This window comes from Meles meles, chromosome 4, assembly GCF_922984935.1.
Source record: "Meles meles chromosome 4, mMelMel3.1 paternal haplotype, whole genome shotgun sequence".
Classification (NCBI taxonomy): Eukaryota; Metazoa; Chordata; class Mammalia; order Carnivora; family Mustelidae; genus Meles; species Meles meles.
The window spans coordinates 84,527,960-84,553,095 of NC_060069.1; the positions used below are offsets into that span (position 1 = coordinate 84,527,960).

The following is a 25,136-nucleotide window of genomic DNA, read 5'->3' on the forward strand; positions in this document are numbered from 1 at the left end:
TAAAGGGAACTTGATTACAGAAATAAGCTATAGAAAAATCACACAGTCCTTTCATTAATCAGTATGATCTTCACCTGAATATATACCTAAAGTACTTGCCTTAATTGCAAAGCAATGACTGCAGTGCAACCACTTAGAACATGAAACATTTAATCCACTTATCATTAAAGCCTCATATGCTGCAAACTGCCAAAAGATAGTATGAATAAAAGCTATTGTGCACTCCTCAGTCAGCTGCCTCTCAATGATGCTTTTTATCAACAATTTTGTCTATTGTCTGCACTCTCTCATTTAGGCATCCAGGTAGCAACGAAATTACTTCTTTTCTTCAAATTGAGGGACTAAGTTTTAATTTTAAAAGATCCTTAGTGTTCACCTTAAGGCAGCTAAAATTTATGTTTACATTGATTTCTCATCTTCTCCAATACTTCCTATCTACGGAGCATAGGCCAGGTACCCTTAATACTGGGAGCGCTGCTGCAGAGATCTCCTAAACCCCTGAACTTGCCTGCCAGATTTCAGGGTTAAGTCCTCATAACCACTCTATTTCAGAACTTCTACCAGATTCTCAAAAGGAGCCATAAGCTAAAAAGATGAGAAAGTATTTGGATAGACTCTTTTCTTCAAGAATTAATACACAGGAGATATACCAAGGAATCAAACAGTTAAAAAGCTATGGAATTAATATTTTCCGTTGGAACTCACCCAGACGCATCTATCTCTTACCCATCCACCTGTTCCATCATGCTTTCCAAAAATAGGAAGGTAAAAGACAAAGCAAAACACATAGTGGCTCGGTCAATTTCTATGCACCATTCTGTTTAAGTACCCTGAAAGCTTCCTTTTGTAGTCTGTTGTGATTAAATTGGTGCCACATGACTAATTCTAGCCCAGGGACCCTTGAGCTAGTTTAACCTCTGAGATGAGTAGAAGCCAATGTTTTCCCCCATCTCTCTCTGTCTGAGCTTCAGCTACCTTGAAAGCCACACGTTGAAGGAAAATGGAGCAAACTTAGATCCTGGAGTCACTGGATAGAGGAGCGCACCACTGAGTTTACAAGAGCAAGAAATAACTCTGTGCTGGAATTAGCCACTGAAATTGGGGGGCGAGATTGGGGGGGCGGTGCACGGAGGTAGTGGTTGCTACTCATATCAGCTTTGACATCCTCAAATTGAAGATAAAAAAAATACATCAGTTTAAATCTGTCTACGCATTAATTAAAAAGGGGAAAACTGTTTATTGCAAGTGTAATTTCTGTATTTTTATAAACCATTCATTACAAGCTAGACTTAAACTAGTTTATTTAGTGACATGCCACATAATCCAAAAAGTTTACGTCCATGCACCTCCCTAATAAATAAGGCTAAAACCTAGCTTAATGTCCAGATCAAAACAGATGTGTCCCTGTCATCATCCAAGCAACAGTAGAGAGCATTCACCCAATGGTGCCAGCCACAGTAGACACAGAGCTAAGGGGGAGAGTCCCGCTACACCCCAGAGGACTCAAGTCAGTAAACAATTACAGTAAGAACCAGTGTGGGGTGCCATGGGGATATCTCCCACACATGGGAATAAAAGGACCAAGGGAGGTTCCCCAAAGGAACTATCACTGGTATTGAGTCTAGAAGGACAGGTAACAGGTAGAAGTTACTTAAGAAAAGAAGGGTGGCAAAGATGTTTCATGAGAAGATAGAATGATGAGAAAGCACACATGTGAGACAGTAAGATGCGCATATAAAAAACTGTAGGGAGGCTGGAGAGGAGAGTCTAAACTGAAGGGTACTTCAGGATTGCCTGCCAAGGTGAGCCAGGGCAACATAGTGCTTCAGCTTAAAATTCCAATGTAAATATAGGACTTCTCATGCTTTCCTGGGTGCTTCCAGGAGATGATATAATGTTTGTGCAACTGCATAACACACATGATCAAACAGTGCTTTAAAAGACTTTGGATGATAATAATAAAATACAAAAAGATGAACATATGAAAATTGTCATTAGACACATTTTACTCATTTGGATACATTGTCTCACCCTTCAATTTTCCCTTATCTTAAAAAGAAAATGAAATATTTTCAGGAGGAATTATAATTAAGTGGCTTACATTATAAACTTTACAGCCTTATATAATTTAGAAATTTAAACAGATATACTTTACTTCCAGAATAATATTGAGACTAAAACCAAGAGAATGGTAACCAGTTCATAATCTCTCTGTGACTATGGCGCTGTACTGAAAAAAAAATGGAGCATTGATCATTTATGTAAAAGGTAAATAAAGTGGATTATGACTAACCATAAAACAAATAGTAACATACTATAAACGGAAACATTTTTACTCTATTTTTGCTAAATAGGAGACAGAGACAATCTTTCAGTTTTTGCTTCTGCTTGGAATTATTTTTGCTAAAAAATCAAAAAACATAATTTGACTATTCTAATTAAGGGATTTATGCCTACAGTGTGTCTCAGACCAAACTTAAAGACATAAACCTAATCTTATTTGGTTGATATGAAGAGGGGTGTAAACCACAGCACTTAGGCAAACATTTGCTTTGCAAATTTTTATCTTTTCATAATTATTTTTCAGTCAAATGTTTCCACTTTCTACAATAAAGTTTGGGTAAAAATTTCATCTGGCTTTGGAAGCATCCACTTTTGAGCTCTAAGTTACATTCTGTTATGTTGTGACTTTCTTAATCAGGAAAAAAGAAAGTCTGATAAAATAACCTGTCCCGTCCCTTTGAAATTGAGAATTTGTTTTAGAAACAGTTTTTGAGGGTCACAAAGATAGCCAATTATAGATGTCAGCCTTGTACTTTGATGGACAGGCCAAGACGTTTCCCCTGATAGCACTGGTTTGTGGGGTTCCTGAAATACATTAGGGGATCACATGGAAAGCGATCAGAGTAAACAATGTATATATACATGGATAAAACATGTTTCCACCCTCACAAAATGTATAGTCAAAGTGAGAAGTTGAACTAATGGATTTAAAAAGCAACATACAAAAAGCTTTTAAAACATCAGGCAGTGAGCTACCCACACAGCAAACAAGATGGAACTAAAGTAACAGAAGACCACCTTCTTCAGTCTCTCAGGAAGTATTTGGTTCATCTTGCTTCCTCAAGTCAGCCTCTCTACCCATTTTTTTATTTTTGGCTATGTCTTCTCAATGTCCGTGACATGTGGTGCTCTCCGTTATCCCTACTTTAAGGAATCTTCATTCTTTTCTTCTCCACTGACTTCTGTACCTTCCTTTAGTGGAAAAAAAAACACGTCTCCATTGGAGGAACACCTCTAGCCTTCTACAACAACCTTCTTTCCTCTGCTTAATTCTCTGACGCCCACTTCTTCTCTTCTTTTTTGTTACTGAATTTCTTTATAGAGTTGTCTAAACTTGTTGAGTCCTCATACATATCTTCCAACTTACTACTGACTCATCTTCTTGGAATCTCGTTTGCGCTGAGGAGGAGTCTGCCTCCTACCTCCCCCTTCCAATTCTACTCCAAGTGCTCTCTCAAAGGTTACTGCTGTCCTTTTCACTGCCGGTCAGGGTTCTTTTCTCATTTCTCGTCCTATCTGTGGCATCTACACCATTAACTACTTCCTTCTTTCCTCTTTGGCCTTTCTTGTTTCCTGCCACTTTCTTTGACCTCTCTCATTTCCGACTACTGATTAGAGAGGGAGGCACTAAGATTTGTCTCTACATCCCTTCTTCTCCCCATCCACTGTCTCTTTGAATATAACACAGCACCATCCTGTGACACAGCACCATCAGTGTTAAGGGAATGGTTTTCAGATGCTTTTTCTGTAAATTCAACTACCCAGCCAAATCAGTGATCTACTACTCCCTGCTTACTCTCTCTCCAAAGAAAGAGAACACATCAATTCTAACACCTGTGTTTCTTACACTGACAAACGGCAATGCCCCATCCCTGATCACCCAAACTATAAACTTCAAGCTTGCTAACTTTCCTAGCTTTCCTGTTGAGGAATGAGGGATAAAACACTAACACAGTACAAAACATTCACTGTGCACAGTCTTTAAGTACTTTTTTTTTTTCTCAAAGCATCACGCTAATTTTCCTGAAATATCTTTGAGTGGGCTATATGATTTTATTGTTCAAGATAGACTACTATGAAGTAGGAACTAAATAATTTCCTATTATTAGGATGACTAATAGATTAGTCAGAAATGATATTCAGCTTTTCTAGTTCAGTAACTGCCTCCAGGCTTTGGAGCAATAGTAAAAACTTTCTACAGCAAATCTCAGATAAAATCAAAAGCTAGTGTTTTCATAAGCTGTTCATTCAGAAGTGCAAGTTTCCATTCTTTTTCACTTCTTTTTCTAATTTTTTTTATCTTTTCATTTCTCAACATGCCACAGATATAGTGTTACATTAAGCGATTCACTTACAAAATAAGAAGAAACAAGTTTCCAGTTGTTCTGTTCACTCAAGAAAGCCACTGATGTTTGCATTTTCCTTAAATATTGTTTATATGCTTTTCCAAACTATGAAACAAGACACTGTAGGTAACACAAGTCAAAAACTAGCTCTATAAATTAGCACCAAGATAAATAAATGCAACAGCTAGCAAGAATTACATAGTAAGCCCTGAAGAACTGTTATTCGAGTATTTTCAAATGTCCACAGTGTGTGTTTACATAAGTACTCTATTTAAGCGAAAGGGATACATTCCAGGGGAATGAGCCCCAGGAGAAGGCATGATAGCCAGTACTGGGGCTGATGAGAGCTTGCTTCACTGTCAGCAAAGGCTCTTCGTTTCTCTCCAAACTCCCACCTCACTTTATTTCTGCAACCCCTGTTTCTGTTCCCAGGCTGTGGTAAGGTTTATTATGTCCTCCATAATGTCCTAAGACTTCCAGAAAGTCTCATTTCCATATTAATATTTAACTTCTTTCTTCAAACCTTTTCTCCAGCAGTTAAAAACCTGCCGTGATATATTAAGCACAATGCTTTTTTTCTTTATTTCCCCTTTTTTAATACAGCAAAGACATCCAATATATTTTTGGATGTTGCGCTGCGGGCTGAAAGTTTAAACTGCGTAGTGTGTGGTGCTCCTTTAATAACAATTGCCATAAAATCCAAATGAAAATAGGGACAGAAATCACACTGAATTCTTCGAAACCACCATAATTTTCTTAACCTATTCCTATTTATTTTATTTAGAATGCGATTACATGGATCAATGTTTATTTTTAGAATAGTACTAACTGTCCTTTTGCTTAGGGTTTCTGTTTTCTCATCTAGCAATTCCCCAAAGTTCTATAAATGGAGGATAACTCAACCTACAAAAACAGTATCTTATAACCTAGAACGTTCTCATCCTACTGTAACCACTGGCTGTTACCACAGGAGAAATTAAGGAATTTCATCCAATTTCTTTCAGTGAATTCTTTGTAGTATTCTAAAATAATTATCTCTTTCCTAAAAATAATAACTAAGAAGAATATGTTACCACTAAACTTATCCATTCATTCATCCACTCACTCTTTAATTTTCACCAACACACACTCATTTATTCAATAAATACACATTTGTGTATCCAGCTGTTTGAGAAGTAATATACTTTGTTGATATAGCAGATTCTATATTCTCTAGTGTTAAAAATACATTTTCTCCTTAGAGGAAGGCACTTGTTTTCTATACCTTTTCTTTCTTCCCATTACATGTATTTACACTCTTAGAAAATTCTTTGGGGCCACAGAAACCAGTTTCATTAATTGTAGAATAAATTTTAAATACGACTTGACTTTTCTAATTTCTGGCTTATCTTGAAGGAAAAGAAGAGCCTGGACTCTCCCCAACCCCTGATACCACTATTCTTTCAACAGATTAAAATTTATACCACCAACTATTTAATAATAAAAACAACAATTATACTTTCAATTTTAGTGTTCACAAGAGTGATACCCAAGTGTCTCGTCAGTGGGCAGGATTCTGGACAAGGCTTACTTCTCAGAGTTTACTTTTAGACTTGGATTTACAGGGCTTTTCAGATAAATGAATTATTTCACAAACAGGATGAAGCAGAGTTTACAAAAGGTACTGTGCTGTGCATTATCTCCCTTAGATTTCATTCCATCCAGGAAGGCAAAGTGATGGGTACGCTGGGGAGGATACATGATACAAAGTAACACAGTGATTAAATGCAAACCTGTCCCAGGAAACTCACTAACCGAGTCAAAGTTCAGTGCTTCATCCACAGCCTTCTTACATGATTTTTATTCTTCTTTGTCGTAAAGCTCCTGACTCCATCAAAAGTGCCACAGACATTACAAACCTTAGGTAGAAACTGACCCAATTCCCTAAGACTCGGTAGATTTGACTGACAGGTAGAAAATGGCCAATTTGAGGCCTTAAACAAGAAATCTAACTTTAAAACATCTTTCAAATGGAAAAGTATAACTTAAGAGTAATTAAAGGATAGTTGTTACTCAATTTGAGATTCTGTTAGTAAAAATAAAGTGTCAATTCAATTAGTATTTTTTAAGTAACTTAATTTCATTGTTACTTTTCAACCCACTGGAGACATTTAAAAAACAATTTTGGTTCTCTAATGAACCTAAAATCAAACTTTCCTCGGAGCTGAGATGTCCTGTTTAAAGGGCTCTATTGCCACGCAGCAATCTTACTAAGGTACAGTTAGGTACTCCTTTGTTGTATGGGAGTGTATTAAATGTTTTTTTGCAACTATACCAACACAGTTTCAGACAGGAAGTCAGGAATGGTGACAATGACCAAACACGGCTCACTTTCTTTAGAGTGTTTTCCCTCTTCGTGCTGACCTTTTTATGTCCAATGACCAAATTCTCCTCGAGGAAAGAATGCACTGTTTTGATTTGGACTGCTGCCCGTCATGTTTTTTTAAACATGGTAAAACAACAGATTAAAACTGCTAAGAATATGTCTGGGGCAAGGTTTAGGAGAAAAACTGGTACTCAGTTATCTCGGTTATTTCATGTGTACAGGACTTCACGAGGAGTTCAACTTTTGGTAGTTAGTAATACTGCTTCAATAACATCTCTAACTTACTATCTAATTAAAACTCACCTGATGAATGTCTGAGATAAACTAAAATCAGGCATCAGGAAATAACAGGAAAGAAAAGCAAAACACTACTGGGGTATTTCCACACACAAACAGTATGTTCAACCCTCTAGAATTCAGGGACACAAGACCATAAAAGCAAATGTTAGAAAGGACTATAGCGAGTTAACATGCGATTGCTGTTCCGGTGTAAATCTTTTATGGTAAAAGCAGAAGACTGTGTGTGTGCATTTCCATCTCTACACATGCAGAGAGCGAGAACAGGAAGAGAGGGAGAATTAGAGGGAGGGCCCCAGTTTACAGTCACACTGGAAAAGAAAAACACCTGTTAGTGGTGATTTTGCCACTTTGGACTCAATTTTTTGTTTACCTACACATCAATGTGTATTTTGCAAAGCAAAAATTTTTAAATGTGCAATGACTTAGCACGTGATTCAAGAGTTTGCTCTTCAGATACTAGGGAGCGTTCCACACTATCTTAATATTATAGAAGCACTACTGTAACATATGGTCTTTTTCAAATTAAGGAGACACAAATGTTCACAGAAACATTTGGTGTGATTTTAACTCTCAGTTGAAGTTTTCTAAACAACCGTCCTTCAGGTGCCAGCACACAGTATCTCGGCCTTGACTGCAAGGAGCTAACGTGTCTGCCATTTACTATGCCAAGTAAAAGGAATACCTGTTCCGATTACCCAAAAACACCTGTATAGCAACTTCAATATCAACAAAAAGGGTTAGTTTTAACACTAAGCATAGTTAATTTTCTTTTTAGTGTGTTTCATGTTTTCAACACAGACTTTAATGGAAAGATGCTTTCTTTCTTTTTTTTTTTTTTTTAAGATTTTATTTATTCATTTGACACAAGTAGGCAGAGAGGCAGGCAGAGAGAGTGGGGGATGCAGGCTCCCCGCTGAGCAGGGAGTCCGATGTGGGGCTTGATCCCAGGACCCTGAGACCATGACCTGAGCCGAAGGCGGCAGAGGCTTTAACCCACTGAGCCACCCAGGCACCCAGGAAAGATGCTTTCATCTTATTATTTTGGGGAGTATACATCACAAGAGGAAGAAAATTTGTAGTTAAAAAGTCTCAACATTTTTTAAATCATCCCTCACAAATATTTCACCTTCTAGATTTACACTCTGACTTCCCACATCATCTGCATAAGCTCTTCACTTTATGTCCACGTATTACAAATCACCACTTCACGACAGTAAATATTCAAAAACCGTATTTTGATGACTTCTTTATGTAAGGTTATATATATATACATATATATATATCAAGGATGTATTTACAGACACATTTTTCCTCAAGTGTCTGGCACCAAAATTGAGCTTTTAAAGCTAGAAATACCATTTTTAATTGTATGAAAAGCTGATGTAAATGGATTCTAATAGATTTTGATTCCTTAAAGTTCTTTTCTCTAAACTCTTGAAAAGTTTTAAAAACTCACAATACTTTATTCCTACATTCATTAATCAGGCTGCACTGATGGTTTCAATTTGGCCAGGTCCCTAAACCAGTCACTACAAAGACAAGGTACTGCCTTAACCCTGGATCTGCCGTAACCCTTCCCTCTGTCCTGAGGGAGCCCCAGGCACCCTGCCCTTCCTTCATGGCAGCCTTTCCTATCCCTTTGGTGGCCACAATATCCTTAAATGAGTTCTTCTCTTACTTATCAAGCATGCAAAAAGAGCCCACTGTTTCCCAGACCCTGTGTAAAACACTGCAAACAAGTAGAATGAACATCCCTGACCTCAGAAAGTTGAGAATCTAGCAAGGAAAGTCCTAGGTCTGACTAGCATTCAAGGCTAACCGTTGACACTCCAACTTAGCCCAGGTTAACTCACTCTCCCCAGGACTAGAGCCTCAGCTGCTGGTCTGGGTTCTGCTTCAAAAAGAAAGACAGTAAGAATGATAACCCTACCATGTGCTTAACAGGGACTATTCTCAAGATCTGATGACGTCGATGCCAGTCCTTGTCATCAACCCAGATGGACAGAAGTTCGCCTACCTTCTGGATGGAACCACCACTCCATGTCTGGGTCAGTTCTGATCTTCGACACCTTTTCCCCCCTTTCTCCACTGACCTGCCACTGAGGTAAAATGTCTTTTGACGGGGAAAGCATACAGGTTCTCGGAGAACGGAAGGGCATCTAATCACCAAGATCCTGTCCATATCTAACACAGTCTGGGTTTCTGATTTTCCCCAACCACGCATTTCATCCTGTGAACATACTTTATTTTTAAATAAATAATTCCAACTCTATCAATTATTAATAAAAGTCACTTACTAAAGGTGCTCTTTAATTTCCATCATCTACTGTTGAATATAATGCAATACAACAGATACTATTATTAGTTTCATATACAGATGAAGAATTGTAAAGGGGTATGTAATTTACCTAATATCACACAGCTGGCATGTGGCAGGGCTGCAATTCCAATCCTTGAAGGCTCTACCTCTAGAGTTTTCTCCAGACCACTGAACTAGGCTACTTTCCTGATCAGCATACATGACATCATGATTTATGCATCATAAAAGGTATGAGTACATATGGAAGCAGGATCAGAGCTCAGAGACAGGATAAGGTTTTGCTTCATGTTGTTGCTACTGAGAACGGAAAACATACGTGTTCCTGTTTCATTTGGTTTTCCCCAGCAGACAGACTTTGGTCTGAATTCTGACTCCATCACTTTCTAGTTGTGTGACCTTGGGAAAATCACATAATGGCATGAACAATTTGCTGGCTATTTTCTATATGCTAGCCACTGCGCTAAGTGCTTGGCATACACTGTCTCATTAAATTAAATTAAATCTTCATAAAAACCCTGACAAGGAGATGATATTCTTCATATTTTAAAGCGTGTGAGACTACAACTGAGAGGGTAAGCAGCCTTTTTTTCTAAGGTCAAAGAGCCAGTGGGTGAAAAGTAGTCCAGACTGAGCTAGAAGGAGGCTCGGGTCGAAGCATCTTGATGGCACTATGCCAGGACACAGTGAGGACTGCACTGGGGGAGCCAGCGCTCAGAGCCAGGGGTTACAACTTATTAGGACCTCTGCTCAGTGTCCATCAGTCCAGAGAGTTCTCACTCTCCCCAGGAAAGGACAGGAATACACAGGAAAGAGTAAACAGTGTACACTGAGAGGTACCAGTCTTCTGAGTTGAGGGATGGCAGAAATAAATACTCAGGGATCGTTACGGTGGAGATTAAGAACCTTATTTGGAGAACTAGACTAAGACTTCAAAGACTTTCAGTGAACAAGCACTTCTGTTGTTGTTGTTGTTGTTGTTGTTCTCTGAAATAAGTGTTATAAATTTCTATCCCAAGGGACGCTGAGTGTTCAGTTGGTTAAGCAGCTGCCTTCGGCTCAGGTTGAGTCCCTCATCGGATGCCTTGCTCGGCGGGGAGCCTGTTTCTCTCGCTGCCTCTGCCTGCTTCTCTGCCTGCTTGTGTGTTCTCTCTCTCTCTCTCTTTCTCTCTGGCAAATAAATAAAATCTTAAAAAAAAAATTTTTCTGGGGCGCCTGGGTGGCTCAGTGGGTTAAAGCCTCTGCCTTCGGCTCAGGTCATGATCCCAGGGTCCTGGGATCGAGCCCCGCATCGGGCTCTCTGCTCTGCTGAGAGCCTGCTTCCTCCTCTCTCTCTGCCTACCTGTGATCTCTGTCTGTCAAATAAATAAATAAAATCTTTAAAAAAAAAAAAATTTTCTATCCCAAAAGTACTCCAGCTATTTTGTAAATTGAACTTTCTAAAAAAAGAGCATTCAGAGTTTACATTCTTGGTTTTTCTCTTAGGTCCGTCCTGGGTCTTGAGTCTATCTTGGGCATCACTCAAGGGGGCTGGATTACAATTATACCTCCCAAAAAATCACATTAAAGGAGCCTGGGCAAAGCCCTATTAAATGATGATAGATATCCACTCAAGTCAGGGAGAATTTAGATTTTGAAGTAATAATTCTAAGTCAGGCAACCAGACAGCACTTAGTTAATAAATACACCATATAATTTCACATACATATAATTATTGTAGCACTGAGAATGTTCACTCTTTCCACTTTCATATCACAAATAAACAGACATCTTTAGAGATGCAAGCTGAGGGATTTTTTCAACTTTGGAAACAATAGAAATCAATTAAAATTTTTTGCTTAGAAACAGAAAATGAACTGCCTACATATACACGTGGGCCTAATCTTTTCAATTTTAAGAACTTAAATTTTCAGAAACCTGTCATAAACTAGGATCGTAAACTAAAATAAATGGCATGCCAGAAGTTCAATAATCCCTTCAATCAAAAACATTTTAATGATTCTTTTGCGTACTTTTCAAAATCCTCATATAAGGAAAGCCACACTAAACCAGGCAGACATAAAAGGGCAATTCTAAAGGCCTCAATCGGGCTCCACTGTGGGAGTGAGCCCATGTTTCTCAGTCATGATCAGACATGGCTGATGCTGCAGGAAATCACTTTAATTCCTAGAGTCTATTCATTGCCCTGAAGACACGAACAAGATGGCCACCCAAATGGACCGCACCGTTAGCAAACAGTATCACGGGGAGGCCAGTGCACTGGATTAGAATTCAGTGATTTGCATTTTGGTCTTGGCTCTGGGTTTAAAAACTGTGAATTAGCAGTCCTCTGTTTCTTATCTGCAAAAGGGTCATTCCATTACTTATTCAATAGATTTTTCTATTCAGGTAGTGGCTAAGAGCTTCATGGCACCAATATTTTGTATCATGTACCTTTTCTGTACATCCTAAAAAAGAAATCACTAAAGTCTAAATATTACCGTACTGAGTTCAGCTTATGTGAAGTTACCTTGTGAAGTTATCTTGTCCCTTAAATATTAAACACAGTGGATACCACTAATTCATTATGTTCTGTTAAAAATACTTTAAGTAATTTTAAAGTTTTAAGGTAATTTTGTAAGGGGAGCCTGGGTGGCTCAGTCGTTAAGTGTCTGCCTTTGGCTCAGGTCATGATCCCACGGTCCTGGGATCGAGCCCCGCATCCGGCTCCTTACTCGGCAGGAAGCTTGTCTCTCCCTCTCCCACTCCCCCTGCTTGTGTTCCCTCTCTTGCTGTGTCTCTCTCTGTCAAATAAATAAATAGAATATTTTAAAAATGTAAAAAATAAAATAATTTTGTAAATGCCTAATGTCAATTTCTCTCTCAATATTTAATTATATTAAATATACCATTAACATAATAAATAATCTATAACATAGTTTCAATTCTTGTCCTAGAGGAATAGAAGAATTCTAAATAAACAAAAAAACGGAAATACACTTTGTAAGCCAACCTGAGAATAATGCAAACTCTTGGCTTGAGACTGTGCCTTACATTTTCAAAGACAGTAAACTCATTATAAATAATATAAGAATTAAAACATTACAGTTTTCCTTTTCTGTTTTTACATATGAAATCAATTACCCAATTTAACGTACTAGAAAGACTTCAAAACATTCCATTCACTTATACTCTTGAGGTCTAGAGGAAATAAAATTGGGATATTTTCAAGTGTAAATAAATACTTTGTAAAAAAAAATAAATAAATAAATAAATACTTTGTTGCACCTCTTTTAGTTTTAAAAATAAGCATCCTAAATAACCACTATCAAAGAGAAGCTTGATTCTTCATTTTGTACAGCTATTTTGTAAACATTCTTCTTTTTCATTTTTAAAACCTCAGTTACAGATTTAGTTACTGAAATGAAGGAGTTTCAGTGTAACAGCTAATAGCCTGAATTCCAACTACAGGGAATCCATTAACAGATTGAGTCCATATGGAAAAGAAAACAAAAGAGAAAAAAAGAGACATAAATGGAGAGTAAGGCCACTGAAGATCTCACACTAGAAGAGCTGCCTTAACCTCACTTCACAGATTAATGCTTATGAATGAGGCAGGGTAAAGAATAAAGGGTTATAAATAATGCTGAAGAGATGATCTGTGTTGTTTACTCCAAAATGCTGCTGAGCTCTCTCCTCCACCGCCCCCCCCCCCCCCCGCAACACCCTTCATCCAGGTTATTTACACCCACATGGAGTGATTTTTTTTTCCAAAAAATTAGGGGCAGGGAGTAAGTCCCTTTTAAAAAATGAAAATAAAGGCCTAAAGAAAAGAGACCGCTACATTTAGAATGCTAAGCAGTGATATTTGACAAAGGACAATAACATACCCTTGCACCATCAAGATCTAAGCAGCTCTTCCCTTTCCTTTTGAATTAATTATGGCTTTAGAAATTCAAGTTTAAAGAATTTAAGGGTATAATAATTGAATGTTTCTGGTTTTGAACAGTAACAGGTAAACAAAATACAAGCTTTTGGAAACATGAATAACTTCTATGTTATTTTTGACTGTTCTGTTTTCAATCTTGAGATTTCTCTTGCTGGATACACAATGCAGATTGTGAAGGAGGAAAGAAGTGTTTCATAGATTCCAATCCAAAGAATGGAAAAAAATACTTTTAAAAATCTATTCGATCTAAATTTAATATAAATAAAATAGGTTAGAAATGTTAACACCAGACCCAATTCCTAAAAGAGGTGTTTTAATAAGTAGTCACCCAAGCTAAAACTCATATGCTGGCTTCATCATCAAGCACAGAGTTCCCCAAGGACATTCTTTAGCTCTTTAGTCCACATTAAATCCATGAGTATAGGTTTCTAGCTTCTAGAACAGCTTCCTGGAGAAATCAGAGTCTTACCTTTACATATCTTCCGCAGATGTTTCTTGGTGCTTTGAAAAGTCCTGAGGTCTATGTCAAACGGCCATTCTCTTGCTCCCAGAGTCTTAGGGGCTTGGAGAAATCCCAACACCTGCTGCTACCACTGAGTGTCGAGGCTGGAAAAGCTTCAGGGTTTTGACAGCAGGATCACTGAGCCACAGCCAAAGCTTGGGAAGCCTTAACAACTGAAAGCAAGTGTAGAGGGCAACATGGTACCCAGCACGGGCTCAATTGTAGCAGCAGGGGGAGGAATATTCCTGCCCTCACAAGGGTACAGAGGCAGCCATCAGGGAACCCAGGCTCTGTCAATGGACAGGGCGGAGGAAGTGGAGACATGACCGCACAGCACGAGACCCTGGGGGAACGGAACAACTAGCACAGAGCTCAGGTAGCGCTTGAAAAGAATCACCAAAATTTCCCGACAGAACACAAGAAGCAATGGAGAAATGCAACGAAATACATGGAGACAGGCCATTCTAGCATCCCATAAGAGAGCCAAAAACACAGTTGGGGGAGGGATACGGAGCTCTAGCTCTAGAAAGAAAAGTAATGAAGACATATTACAGTAGGCCTACTATATTTGAGCTTAAAAATCTAACACGTGACATAAAAATGCCTAAATGCTGTCACTATCACATTCATATTAAGAAAATCTACAAATTTAGAAAACCACAGGGTGCTAATCCACAAGGCAAGAGAAATTAAAAGGTAAAGCTGTCCATTACTGGAGGAGGAAATGTAATAGAAGTGTTAAACTGAGCTGATTTCTAACTTGAGAAATCATGAAAATTGCTTTTTCAATAAGAACAATGAATACTTTATCAAATACATCTCTTTCTACTCTGATCAGATTGGGAAGACTGAGGAATTCAACCAGATAAGAAAAAAAGAATATGAAGAAAAAGAAGCAGGTGGACAAAGAGCATTCAGAAATTAGAAGAGGAAGACACAGAAGAAAAGGCAAGAAGAAAACAGGAGGAAGACAGGAAAATGGAACTAACATACTAGGTGTTAATGTACAGTCAGCTAAACAGCTCACTAAGACTCTCCTGAAACTGGACTTGTAATAACCATGCTTTTCAGAGAGCTCCTTCTAGCATGTTAACCACCGTTCACAGCTCAACGACTTACAAGCCCTCGGGAACTCACCTGGAGGAGCCCACTGAGTATTAACTATCCAACAGGTACAAGAGACAGACCCTAAAGCAATTTTGCTTTAAGGAGCTGGATAAAAAATCAAGCCAGAAAGGAAATATAAATTCTGACAGAACTTTGATAATTCCTACTATGTGCCCAAAAAAATAATCAGCTTTACTTGGGAACTATCTTTTTTTTTTTTTTTCAAGACTAGAAACAAATTAACCATGGGTGCTGTCTTATGCTTGCTTCATAGTTAAACGAGAAGAAAATCTGCCGGGTGACGGCAGCTCTGTGTGTGTGATTCTTGACTTCAAGGTATTTGGTTACAAATGTTTTTAAATCCAAGTTACCTAAAATATAAATAATAATCTTTACTTGGTATCAAAAAGCTGAAATCAGCTTGTGTTAGGAAAGGTGGATTCCCATCCCTCACCATATAGATAAAAGTGATACAGATATACAGTTAATAAATGACAATCAAAGCAGTTCTTGTTGGGCAAATTTACTTATTCCCTATAAGGCACTTGAAGGGTCCACCACTTTTATAAAACGGAATAGCCCTTACACTACGTAATAGTAAGCACTTCCCAGGTAGCTAGTACTTCAAATTTGAGAGAACTAAGAATTGATGGGAAGGGGGTGTTGAATCTGAATTTCCCTTTAGAAATACTTTTATTGTATAAACAGTACCTAAGTTTAGATGTTGAGCTAAAACTTAATATTTTCAAACACAGTCATTTCAATATGATAGGTTTGGATAAGGACAGACTGAGTGAGCCCCTATGGTAGAAACCAAATGGAAGTTTGGACTTAAAAAAAAACAAAAACAAAAACAAAAAAACAATAGTCTGATTTCAAATAAAATATAAAAAACCAATTACAGTCTGTTTTTTGACCTATGCTGTCAGTCCCACTCACAAACATCAGTTTCCACAATCAAACCAACAAAAACTAAAACAATGTGGAAGAGTACCAAAAAGTGAGTATATGTCACCAAATGTGACACAGCAGCATGTATGCACTTAGAGAGCTCTTTAGAATATATGCTGTCTCGGGATTATTTTCCGTGGGAACAAAAAATCCTTACTGGCTGTTTAAAAATATACATTCGATTGCTACTTAACGAGCCTACTAAAGTAATAAGACCATATAATCTAAATTTGTGTTTCCCTGTTGTTAAGCAGCACAAGGGGAGAAATTTTTGACAAATGTGCAAACAATCATATCCCTGTACTTAGCCTGGAAACATAGCAGGTGCTCAATAACAACTCATCGGCTGAATGGTGCTATCACAGGTGAGAAGGCACACCTCAAAAAAGTGTGTGTGTACAGGGATGGGGGGTGTGGTCAAAGAAATTTCTTGAAAGTTCAAGAGTTATCTTCCTGCATGGTTTGTCATGCTGCCATGAATTCCTAAACTTGATTGTCTACCTTTTTTATGCAATACCTATTTAACAGAGATTATCTAGAAAAATTTAGTCTACACCTTTGTGGAAAACTTCTTATGTCTGTATCTTATGTCTATATGTATATATCTTCCAATCTTTTAATGAAAGATACAGGTGAACTATTAATTGGCAATATTCACGTGTGTTCTAAATTATAAGAGGGAAGATATACATATATATTTTTTAAGTCATACGGTAGGCTTTGTCAAAATGGGAAAATAAAATTTTAGAGTGAGAAAAGATGAGATAGCTCATTTGAATTACTCATTTTACTGACAGAGAAACTTGCTCAAGGAAACTACCTTGAATTGGTACATAAATATATTAGCAATGTCAAAGACCCATTCTATGCAACTATCTGACAAATATATCCAATATCTTACTAATCTGCTTACATAATTATCTTAAATTGAAAAGAATATTCCTGGCAAGAATTATGCATACTAAATAGTTTCTTAAGTTAAAATTCTGTACTCTATTGCTGTTTAAAAAAAGGAGGTGCTCATTTGGAATGGAAAGGAGGAAAAATTGCTTTCATATACTAAAAAGTCTTTTTTATTTTTTTTAGATCATTGTGGGTCAAATGAAAAACAAGAGTAAAAAATAGTGGAAATTACAATGGAAGCTGTGTTCCATGGATTGAGACATCTAACAACCTTCAGGATTGGTATCTTCAAGTCGTAAGCTGGGAATGCCTATGAACTTCATTTATGGAATATATTTAAGATCACAGATCAGGTCACAAGTGTGGAAACTGTGACTCCCCTCCAAAACGACATTCTGACATTCAGATTATCAGAGGCCATTTTCCAGTGGGCGCCATGTCAGTCCTGGAGAGATCAGCCCTTCCCAGAAGATACCTTTGTGAACTGGCTCCCCATTCGCCTTATTCACTCACCAGCATCCATTAGCCAACTCCATGCTTTATCTTCAATAGATAAGATACGGCTTCTTCTTGCCATGGTGCCATGAAAAGGATCCAGAAGGTTCCCCTTAAACAATACTTCCTGAGTGACTGCTGCAGCACCAAGAGTAAAGGATATGCCAGGTCAGCCACTTTTCCTTCCCAGCAGTATTAGCAGCAGCAGCAGCAGCAGAAGCTGGAGCAGACCATTTAGACCCAACTCCTTGCAGGATGCTAGCCAAAGCACTCTTGTTTATTCTACACCTAGACAGAGTTTACCCGTATGTTTGCACTTTCCCAGAGTGTCAAAACAGGTGTTTTCCTGTGATCATGCTTAAAATCTGCTCCCCAAACAAGGTGATAAGTATACTGTCACTATGAAATTCTAAGCTTCTAATTCTATGGAAAACATGTTCTTAAAGGTTTACTTTATTAAAAGGTATTCATGACGAACCCTCTTAAGAATTCATTCGCACTCCTCACTCCTAATAAGCAGGTGGATTGCTCTAAAATTTCCTGTTAGTGAAAGAAAGGATGTTACCATATAAAATAAATGCCATCATGCAATATTGGTCACTTCTTTCCTAATGTTCTATCTGCCTTCCTGGCACAGAGTCACTTTTTGCAAACACTGTTTTCATAATCTTTACAACACTCCCAACAGATGGGGAAATATCAGGTCTTATGATCTTTATTTTACAGAAGGAACAATGACTTCTTTGCTATTATATTCTATTCCTATTTTGATGTTATTGATGAGCTGCTTTTCCTTCCAGCACTGTTCAACTTAATGAGTGGTTAGAATACATCTGTACAACAGAGTGGGCAGGTAACGTCATTAACAAAGCATTTCCTTTACTGAACTGATTTATCCAGACCTAAAAATCCTATAGATATGAACAGTATCTAGAGATTTTTAAAGAATTTAAGTAGCTCAAGGGGCACCTGGGTGGCTCAGTGGGTTAAGCCTCTGCCTTTGGCTCAGGTCATGGTCTCAGGGTGCTGAGATCGAGCCCCACATCAGGCTCTCTGATCAGCAGGGAGCCTGCATCCCCCCCCCCCCCGCCCCCCGCCTGCCTCTCCGCCTGCTGGTAATCTCTCTCTCCGTGTCAAATAAATAAATAAAATCTTAAAAATAAATAAATAAATAAAAATAAATTTAAATATCTCAAAACAAATTTAAATAGCTCAATCAAGGATGAGTATAATGCAGATTACTATTTTCCTAATATGTAAATACTATTTACTTATTAGAGAATAACTGTAAAGAGTCATAAATACCAGAGCACAGGAACATTGTTCCCTGCCTAGTAGAGAATACCAATTCTCATTAGCAAAATGGAAACCCTACATACACAGAATCTTAGTATATAATGCTCCTTGTATATTAATACTTTTCATGTTCACGTCATCATCAAAGTAATAACAGGAACAATCACTGACACTGACTGAATGCTCACGCAGTGCCAGGCAGTGTTCTTAGTGCTTTAGATGCATTATTCAATTTAATCTTCACGGCAACTCCAGATCAGATATTATTACTACCTCGTTTTGCGAATGAGGATACTGAGGTGCAATCAGGTTCCATCACAAGTTCTAAGTCACAGAGCTCACAACCGACATGGACCCAGGTTGTCCAGGTCAGAACTGGAGCTCTTCAACATTTTGCTACAACTGTCACATGAGTTTTGGTTTTCATTGCTTTGTATATAGTCTTTAACAAGACAGACATTAGAAAGTGTTCACATAAAATTAAGATTTAATAATAGCTAACATGTATATCGTACATATAGTGTGCCACAGAAATTCTGTAAGTTCTTGACATGCATGTGTTATAAGGTTCACAACACCCCAAAAGGGCAGATAGGCTCCATTTAGCAGGGCATATTGGAGGAATCAGAGGCACAGAGCATCGAGGGAGTTATCAACAGTCACACAGCTACTAAGGAGCAAGTGTTAGCTCTGGATCCAGGAAAGGCAGCTCCTGAAGTTGTGGTTTTATGCCTACTCCTGTTCTCCACGGCCTCTTGAAAGCTGATGGTGTGTTACACTTAAAGAAAGGGAGTAAGGAGTGTCAGCTCTGGCTGGAACCCTGTTGGGAAGAAGATATGTTATTCCTGTCTCTTCCCCAAAATTTAATATGTATAAAGTACATCCATTTATATAATATACAAGTCTACATCAATTTCTCTTAATGATGTTTACTAACTTTAAGGAATTAAATATTTCACGTGATTCTCAGATTTTAAAAAAGTCAAGGACAATTTCGGTTTTCACATTTGTTTCGAGCATATCATGTCTTCAGATGCACTAACAGGACAGTAACATTATTATCACCACAGTACTGGTCATTCTGTTTAGGGGATTACCATTGCTGGCAGCCATACTTCTATTTCATTCCCATCGTTTAATTATACATTTAATTATGTGCAGGACCAAGACAATAATTGTGAGTTTAGAGGAAGATTCAGAAATCTGAGGCTCATCCCTTGAGCAACAGGCTGAAGCAACCTTGGACCGGGACACCTCCTTGAATATTCAGCAGCTGAAATGACCTTCTTTAAATTAGCGCTTGAGGACACAAAGTCACCTGGGTCATCTTAGCTCAAATCAAGTGCCTACGGTCGCAAACTTAAGACTGGAAAACCAAGGAAGAATACTGAAACCAACCTATTTCTTTAATTTGGCAGCAAGCCTAACTCTCTGGACTAAGTTTGGCTAGCTTCAGCTTTTTTGGCTTTAACCTAATAGAAATTAAAACAAGAAACCATGAAAACTTCAGAGAGCAAATACAGTTATGGTGAAGATATCTTCACCATAACTAAATTCTAAATTCACCATTCACTAAATTCTTTCAGAATTTAGCCACAAGCTGTTAAGAAAGGCAACCATTTGGTGGCCTTTAGCAAGAAGAAATTTAGGTGCCCATGTGGCACAGCTCAAAGTGATACATACTAACCTATTTACTCTCCATTATTTTTAAAATCAAGAGTTTCCAAAGAAGGAAGATGACAATTCTTTACGCAATTTCTAGACAATTATCTTCTCTGCAGAATTCCTTGAGCGGTGGCATTATACACTGTACCCACATAAGCTTGATTCACTCTTTGGCTGACAACAAGATTTAAATTTATCTATCTTTGATGTTAACACCAAATTAACACAAAAGTTATTCAAAAGTTCTTTTTAAAAAAACACACACATTCTGACATCTTTTGAGTTAGAAAAACAAAGTAACCTCCTAGGCTTTTATATAAGATAGAGCATAACAAATGATCTCTCTGACCTTGGCATTATTAAGTAATAGGCTAGAAAGATCAGGACGCCTTTATGCAGTCATCTGAATATAAATATATACATATATGAACATATATTTTTTTTCTGACTGTTTTTCTGACCGCAGCTACAGTTACTATTTCTTGATGATGTTAATGACAATGTAATCAAAATACAGAAATACAAGTTTGGGTCATTTTGAGACTTAACGTTCAGAAAGATAGAAAACAACATAAGTCATATTTGTAGATAAATACATAAGCTGCTTCTTACTCATCAACTCTTACTGAGTATACTCTCTTATTTAATTCCTTGAACTTGGCTTTATCTGGAAAGAATATCTGGAAAGAAACATCAATAAGCACCAACTCTAGGCCATACTTAGATTAAAACAGGTATGGTTGCCGAGAGCTACCCACATTCTTCTGAAACTAAACAACGCGTTATTACCAATCCTTAACTAATATCAAGTCAGTCAAGTATAAACTGGTGACCTAAAAGTGAAAAGCTCTAATTGTGTATTACAAATTCCTGAGTCATTTTGTCCTCACAACTTTATGCTTTAAATAAACCTAAACGCTAGCTAAAGAAAATCTACAAGCAATTCAGTATGACTTAGTGTTTCCAAACCAGGAAAAGGAAGGACTTTCAGTGTTCAAGATAACGTTTGTTTTCTGTAGTCTGGAAAATAAACATTTCCTATCCAGTTAAGCAGTTAAGCAAAGGGACTGTGTGTGTGTGTGTGTGTGTGTGTGTGTGTGTGTGTGTGTGTGTGTGTGTAAAGTGCTTGCGTTTGTGAGGGTAAAGATAGAAAGAAGGAGAGAGAAAGAGAAATGAGAGGGGAAAGAGAAAGATTTTTTTAGAAGTATTTAGTGTTCATGTAACACCAAATTTTGTGCTTAAGTTAGAATATATCTCAGCAAGTTATGTGCACATGAGCCACGAAAAAATAGCAATTTGTCAATAAAATCAACAGGAAATGCTTACCTGATCATATATACCATATTTCTATTAATTCAATGATACAGAATGATATATTACCTAGTTACATTAAATAATAGAAGTCTTGGGTCTCTAAATCGGATTGATTTATCTTTATTTCAATATAGATAAACCATTTTCTGCATTTAAATAATATTAACATTTTTTTCCTGATAGGAGAATAAGTGGATTTTGTCCTGATATCATGCTTATATAACGCTAGACATATCTACTTTACTTTAATACACTTTATGTAATTTATTGTTTACTGGAGTCACTGAGCAATGGCCAAGAGAAGTAATCCTTTTGTATTTGTCAAATACGGATACGTACGTAACCTATCAAACCACTGTTTAAGTTGTCAAGGTATGAGTAAGAGCTTCTACTGCAACCATACATCTTCCCATGTGTTAGGCGGAAATGCACCATACAAGCCTCTGTTTCATGTCTGGGTACAAGATTATAAATTAAAAGGGCAAATGCCACCTCCATGTCAGGTATATGGCTACGTCTACTAGTTCAGTTAATCCTCATTGCTCAACTTTGAGGCAGGTATATTACTGTTCCCAATTGAGAGATAAGAACATTCAGAGAGGTTGGAAAATCTGTCCAGCAAAAACAGAATGTCCCTGATACCTTGGGTAGAACCTAGGGACTAGTGGGATTACACATACACACTCACACACAGACACAAAACCGTGATATTTACAATGTATACTTTCTTGGTTTTTGTTAGAGGGATTGTTATACATAGCTTTTAAGATGCACAGAGAGTCATAATTTATATCTTTGAAGACTTTTTTTTAACTATTTTATTTATTTGACAGAGAGAGAGACAGCAAGAGGCAACATAAGCAGGGGGCGTGGGAGAGGGAGAAGCAGGCTTTACCACGGAGCAGAGAGCACCATGCAGGACTTGATCCCAGGACCCTGGAATCATGACCTGAGCCCAAGACAGAGGCTTAATGACTGAACCACCCAGGCACCTCTATCTTTGAGGATTTATAGAAATAATTCTTCAACTATTTGGAGACTGCTACACCTTCAGTTGTCAGATAAGAAAATGTAAAGGGAAAATTATTTCAAACCAAATAGCAGACAGATTTTAAAATGTCCAGAAGGCTTTTATTTTATCATTAAAATTAGTCTGTTTTGAAAGACACGCATTTTCTTTATACACATCTGACACTGCGGGCTGACCTAAGCCAAGTCAACTGGGCTAAGGAGTAAACATTACTCTTTTATTTGTACCGGGTTGTCTTAAGGCTGAATAGAAAATTTCCCCATTTTTATTTTTGTTTGTTGTTCTTATAAACTTTATGTTGTATAATTAAATGTGACCAGTATTATTCCTTTTTTAGGCCCAGTTTCACTCCTAAATTAGCTCGTATCTGCTCTTAGCACAGGCACTTCCAGTTCTACATTCCTGTTTAAAATATTTCTTCCCCCTCTCTCCACCTTTTTTTTCCCTTCCAGAAATGACTAATCTTCCTGTTATTCTACTCTGTCAGTTTTTCCCCTGATATTCTTTTTTTTTTTTTTTTTTTTTTTTAATATTATTTATTTATTTGACAGAGAGAGATCACAAGTAGGCAGAGAGGCAGGCAGAGAGAGAGGAGGAAGCGGGCTCCCTGCGGAGCAGAGAGCCCGATGTGGGGCTCGATCCCAGGACCCTGGGATCATGACCTGAGCCGAAGGCAGAGGCTTTAACCCACTGAGCCACCCAGGCGCCCCTCCCCTGATATTCTTTTCATGTTGCATAACATTTACTTTTCAACAACTCCTTTCAGAATTTTACTACTGTATCCTTAATGCTAGCCTTCCGTTTTCAACAGATTAACACAGTCAATATTTACATATTAGCAAAATTTTTTGTCAACTTCTATGCCATTCAGATTAAGCTATCTCCTCAAGTCAAAATGTAACTATTCCTTCAAATTGACATAATGTAAATGTCCATTTGTTGATCTTCAAAGCTAAATTCAGTCTAATCCTTCGTTATCAGACACCACAATTAAAGGGCTTAGCTTTTTGTCTCCTTTCAGATTTCCTGATAACTATTAGTAAAGCAACATAATGCCACTTCTTTTAAAATTCTCTTAAAAAAAATATAAAATTCTTTCACTTTCTAGGACTTTTCCACAACATCATAAAATATATTAGCATAGACTTACAAGAAGAATGTAAAGTTTTTCGTCTTTCTGATTTTCAACTGAAAAAAATTATTTTAATTATATGTCAAGAATCTACTTCTACTCTAATTTTAAGTAATTGTAACAGCTATGTAGCTACATACTATATGAACATGAGTAAAGAGCAAAGTTCCCATCCTGGAGAAAACATTTGAGTTTTAGAATTACAATAATTATGTAAATGTATCTAAAATATATGACATAATATTGCATGCCTAACAAAACGTTAAGCATAATCTCAGATTTACATAGTCCATTTTTTTTGGCAAATTCAGTATTATATTCATTATCTCCTAGTCATAGAATCCCACAGGAAAAGCAGTAACTTACTAGTCCTATTTACACTGGCTATTCATACAAGAAGACAGCCACAACACTTTAGAAATCGTACATTTTCTAAAATCCAAAAACACCTTTGAAAATCCTAACAAAACACACTTTAATTACAGGAGATAAAGACATCCCTAAAATGTCATCCTCACTTTCTGAAAATAAAAGTCAAATAACATTTAAATATTTGGTTAAGTTAAAATGCATAAGATCTTCCTATTTACTTTTAGTTGGGGGGGAATCCCCAGTATTCCCTCTTCTAACTTTTTCAAACAACAAAAACTAAAACTCCTTGTGGTCACATATAATGCCCTATATGGAGACATCTCATTTTTCCTTGGGCAGCACAAAAAACTTTCAAGCGTCTAACTTATTGTCCCTCTTTCAGACTCTAGGGCCAGGGGCTCTAAAGTCAGCTAAAACGTTCTTGGTTAATAATATAGGACATCAAATGTTACAGTAACCAAAACCAGACGCACGTACGTGTTTTTTTTTTTTAATTACATCACATTATAAGTAGAAAACAAATCCAAACTATATATTCTGTGAAAAACACAGGGCTCATGCCCATCTCCCCAGCGACTAGCACAGTGCTCACCTCTCCCCATTACCCCCCAAAAAAGATGCTCAATATATATCTTCTAGGTGGATGAATTCAATCATATAGGGGTATATTATGGTAAATAAAAAAGGAAGGACAGGACACTTCCTGGCACCATGAGAAGTAATATTCTCAAAATGCTTTAATAAAGAAAAAAGAGTATTAGGAGAAATAATTCAAAGCGAAGCCCCAAGGGAAATGTAATCAAAATTTGTTAGAATACTTTGAATGTAGCTATAACTGTATTTAGGTCTTACATTAAGAAAAAAGCTAATGTTTGATTCTGAAATTGATAAATAAAATAAAACTCGTGCTTTTTTTCTCCACCTTTCTAATATAAACCTTATTGTGGAGGTGCCAATTAGTTACCAGGAAAAAGTTCTTTATAGAAGAATTATAGAAGAATTATAGGTAATGAATGCAGGAGAGTGATATAATTAAAAGTCACCATTCTG

The 25,136-nt window shown here is 37.3% G+C and overlaps 1 protein-coding gene across 18 annotated transcripts in view; it reads right to left on the reverse strand.

Moving 5' to 3' along the window:
- MBNL1 (muscleblind like splicing regulator 1) overlaps positions 1-25,136 on the reverse strand; it is a 203,227-nt gene that overhangs the window by 95,202 nt on the left and 82,889 nt on the right. The window contains exons 2-3 of one of the 18 annotated variants that reach the window (XM_046002513.1): positions 17,296-17,415; positions 13,789-14,343 (exon numbers count right to left, since the gene is read on the reverse strand). The exons of 16 other annotated variants lie outside the window; for them this stretch is intronic. Coding sequence is in view for 1 of the 2 variants with exons in the window: in XM_046002510.1 (XP_045858466.1) it covers positions 17,296-17,301 (6 nt within the window). In the remaining variant the exon portion in view is untranslated. The remainder of the gene's footprint in view (positions 1-13,788; positions 14,344-17,295; positions 17,416-25,136) is intronic. One more of the 18 variants, XM_046002510.1, reaches the window with a different exon arrangement.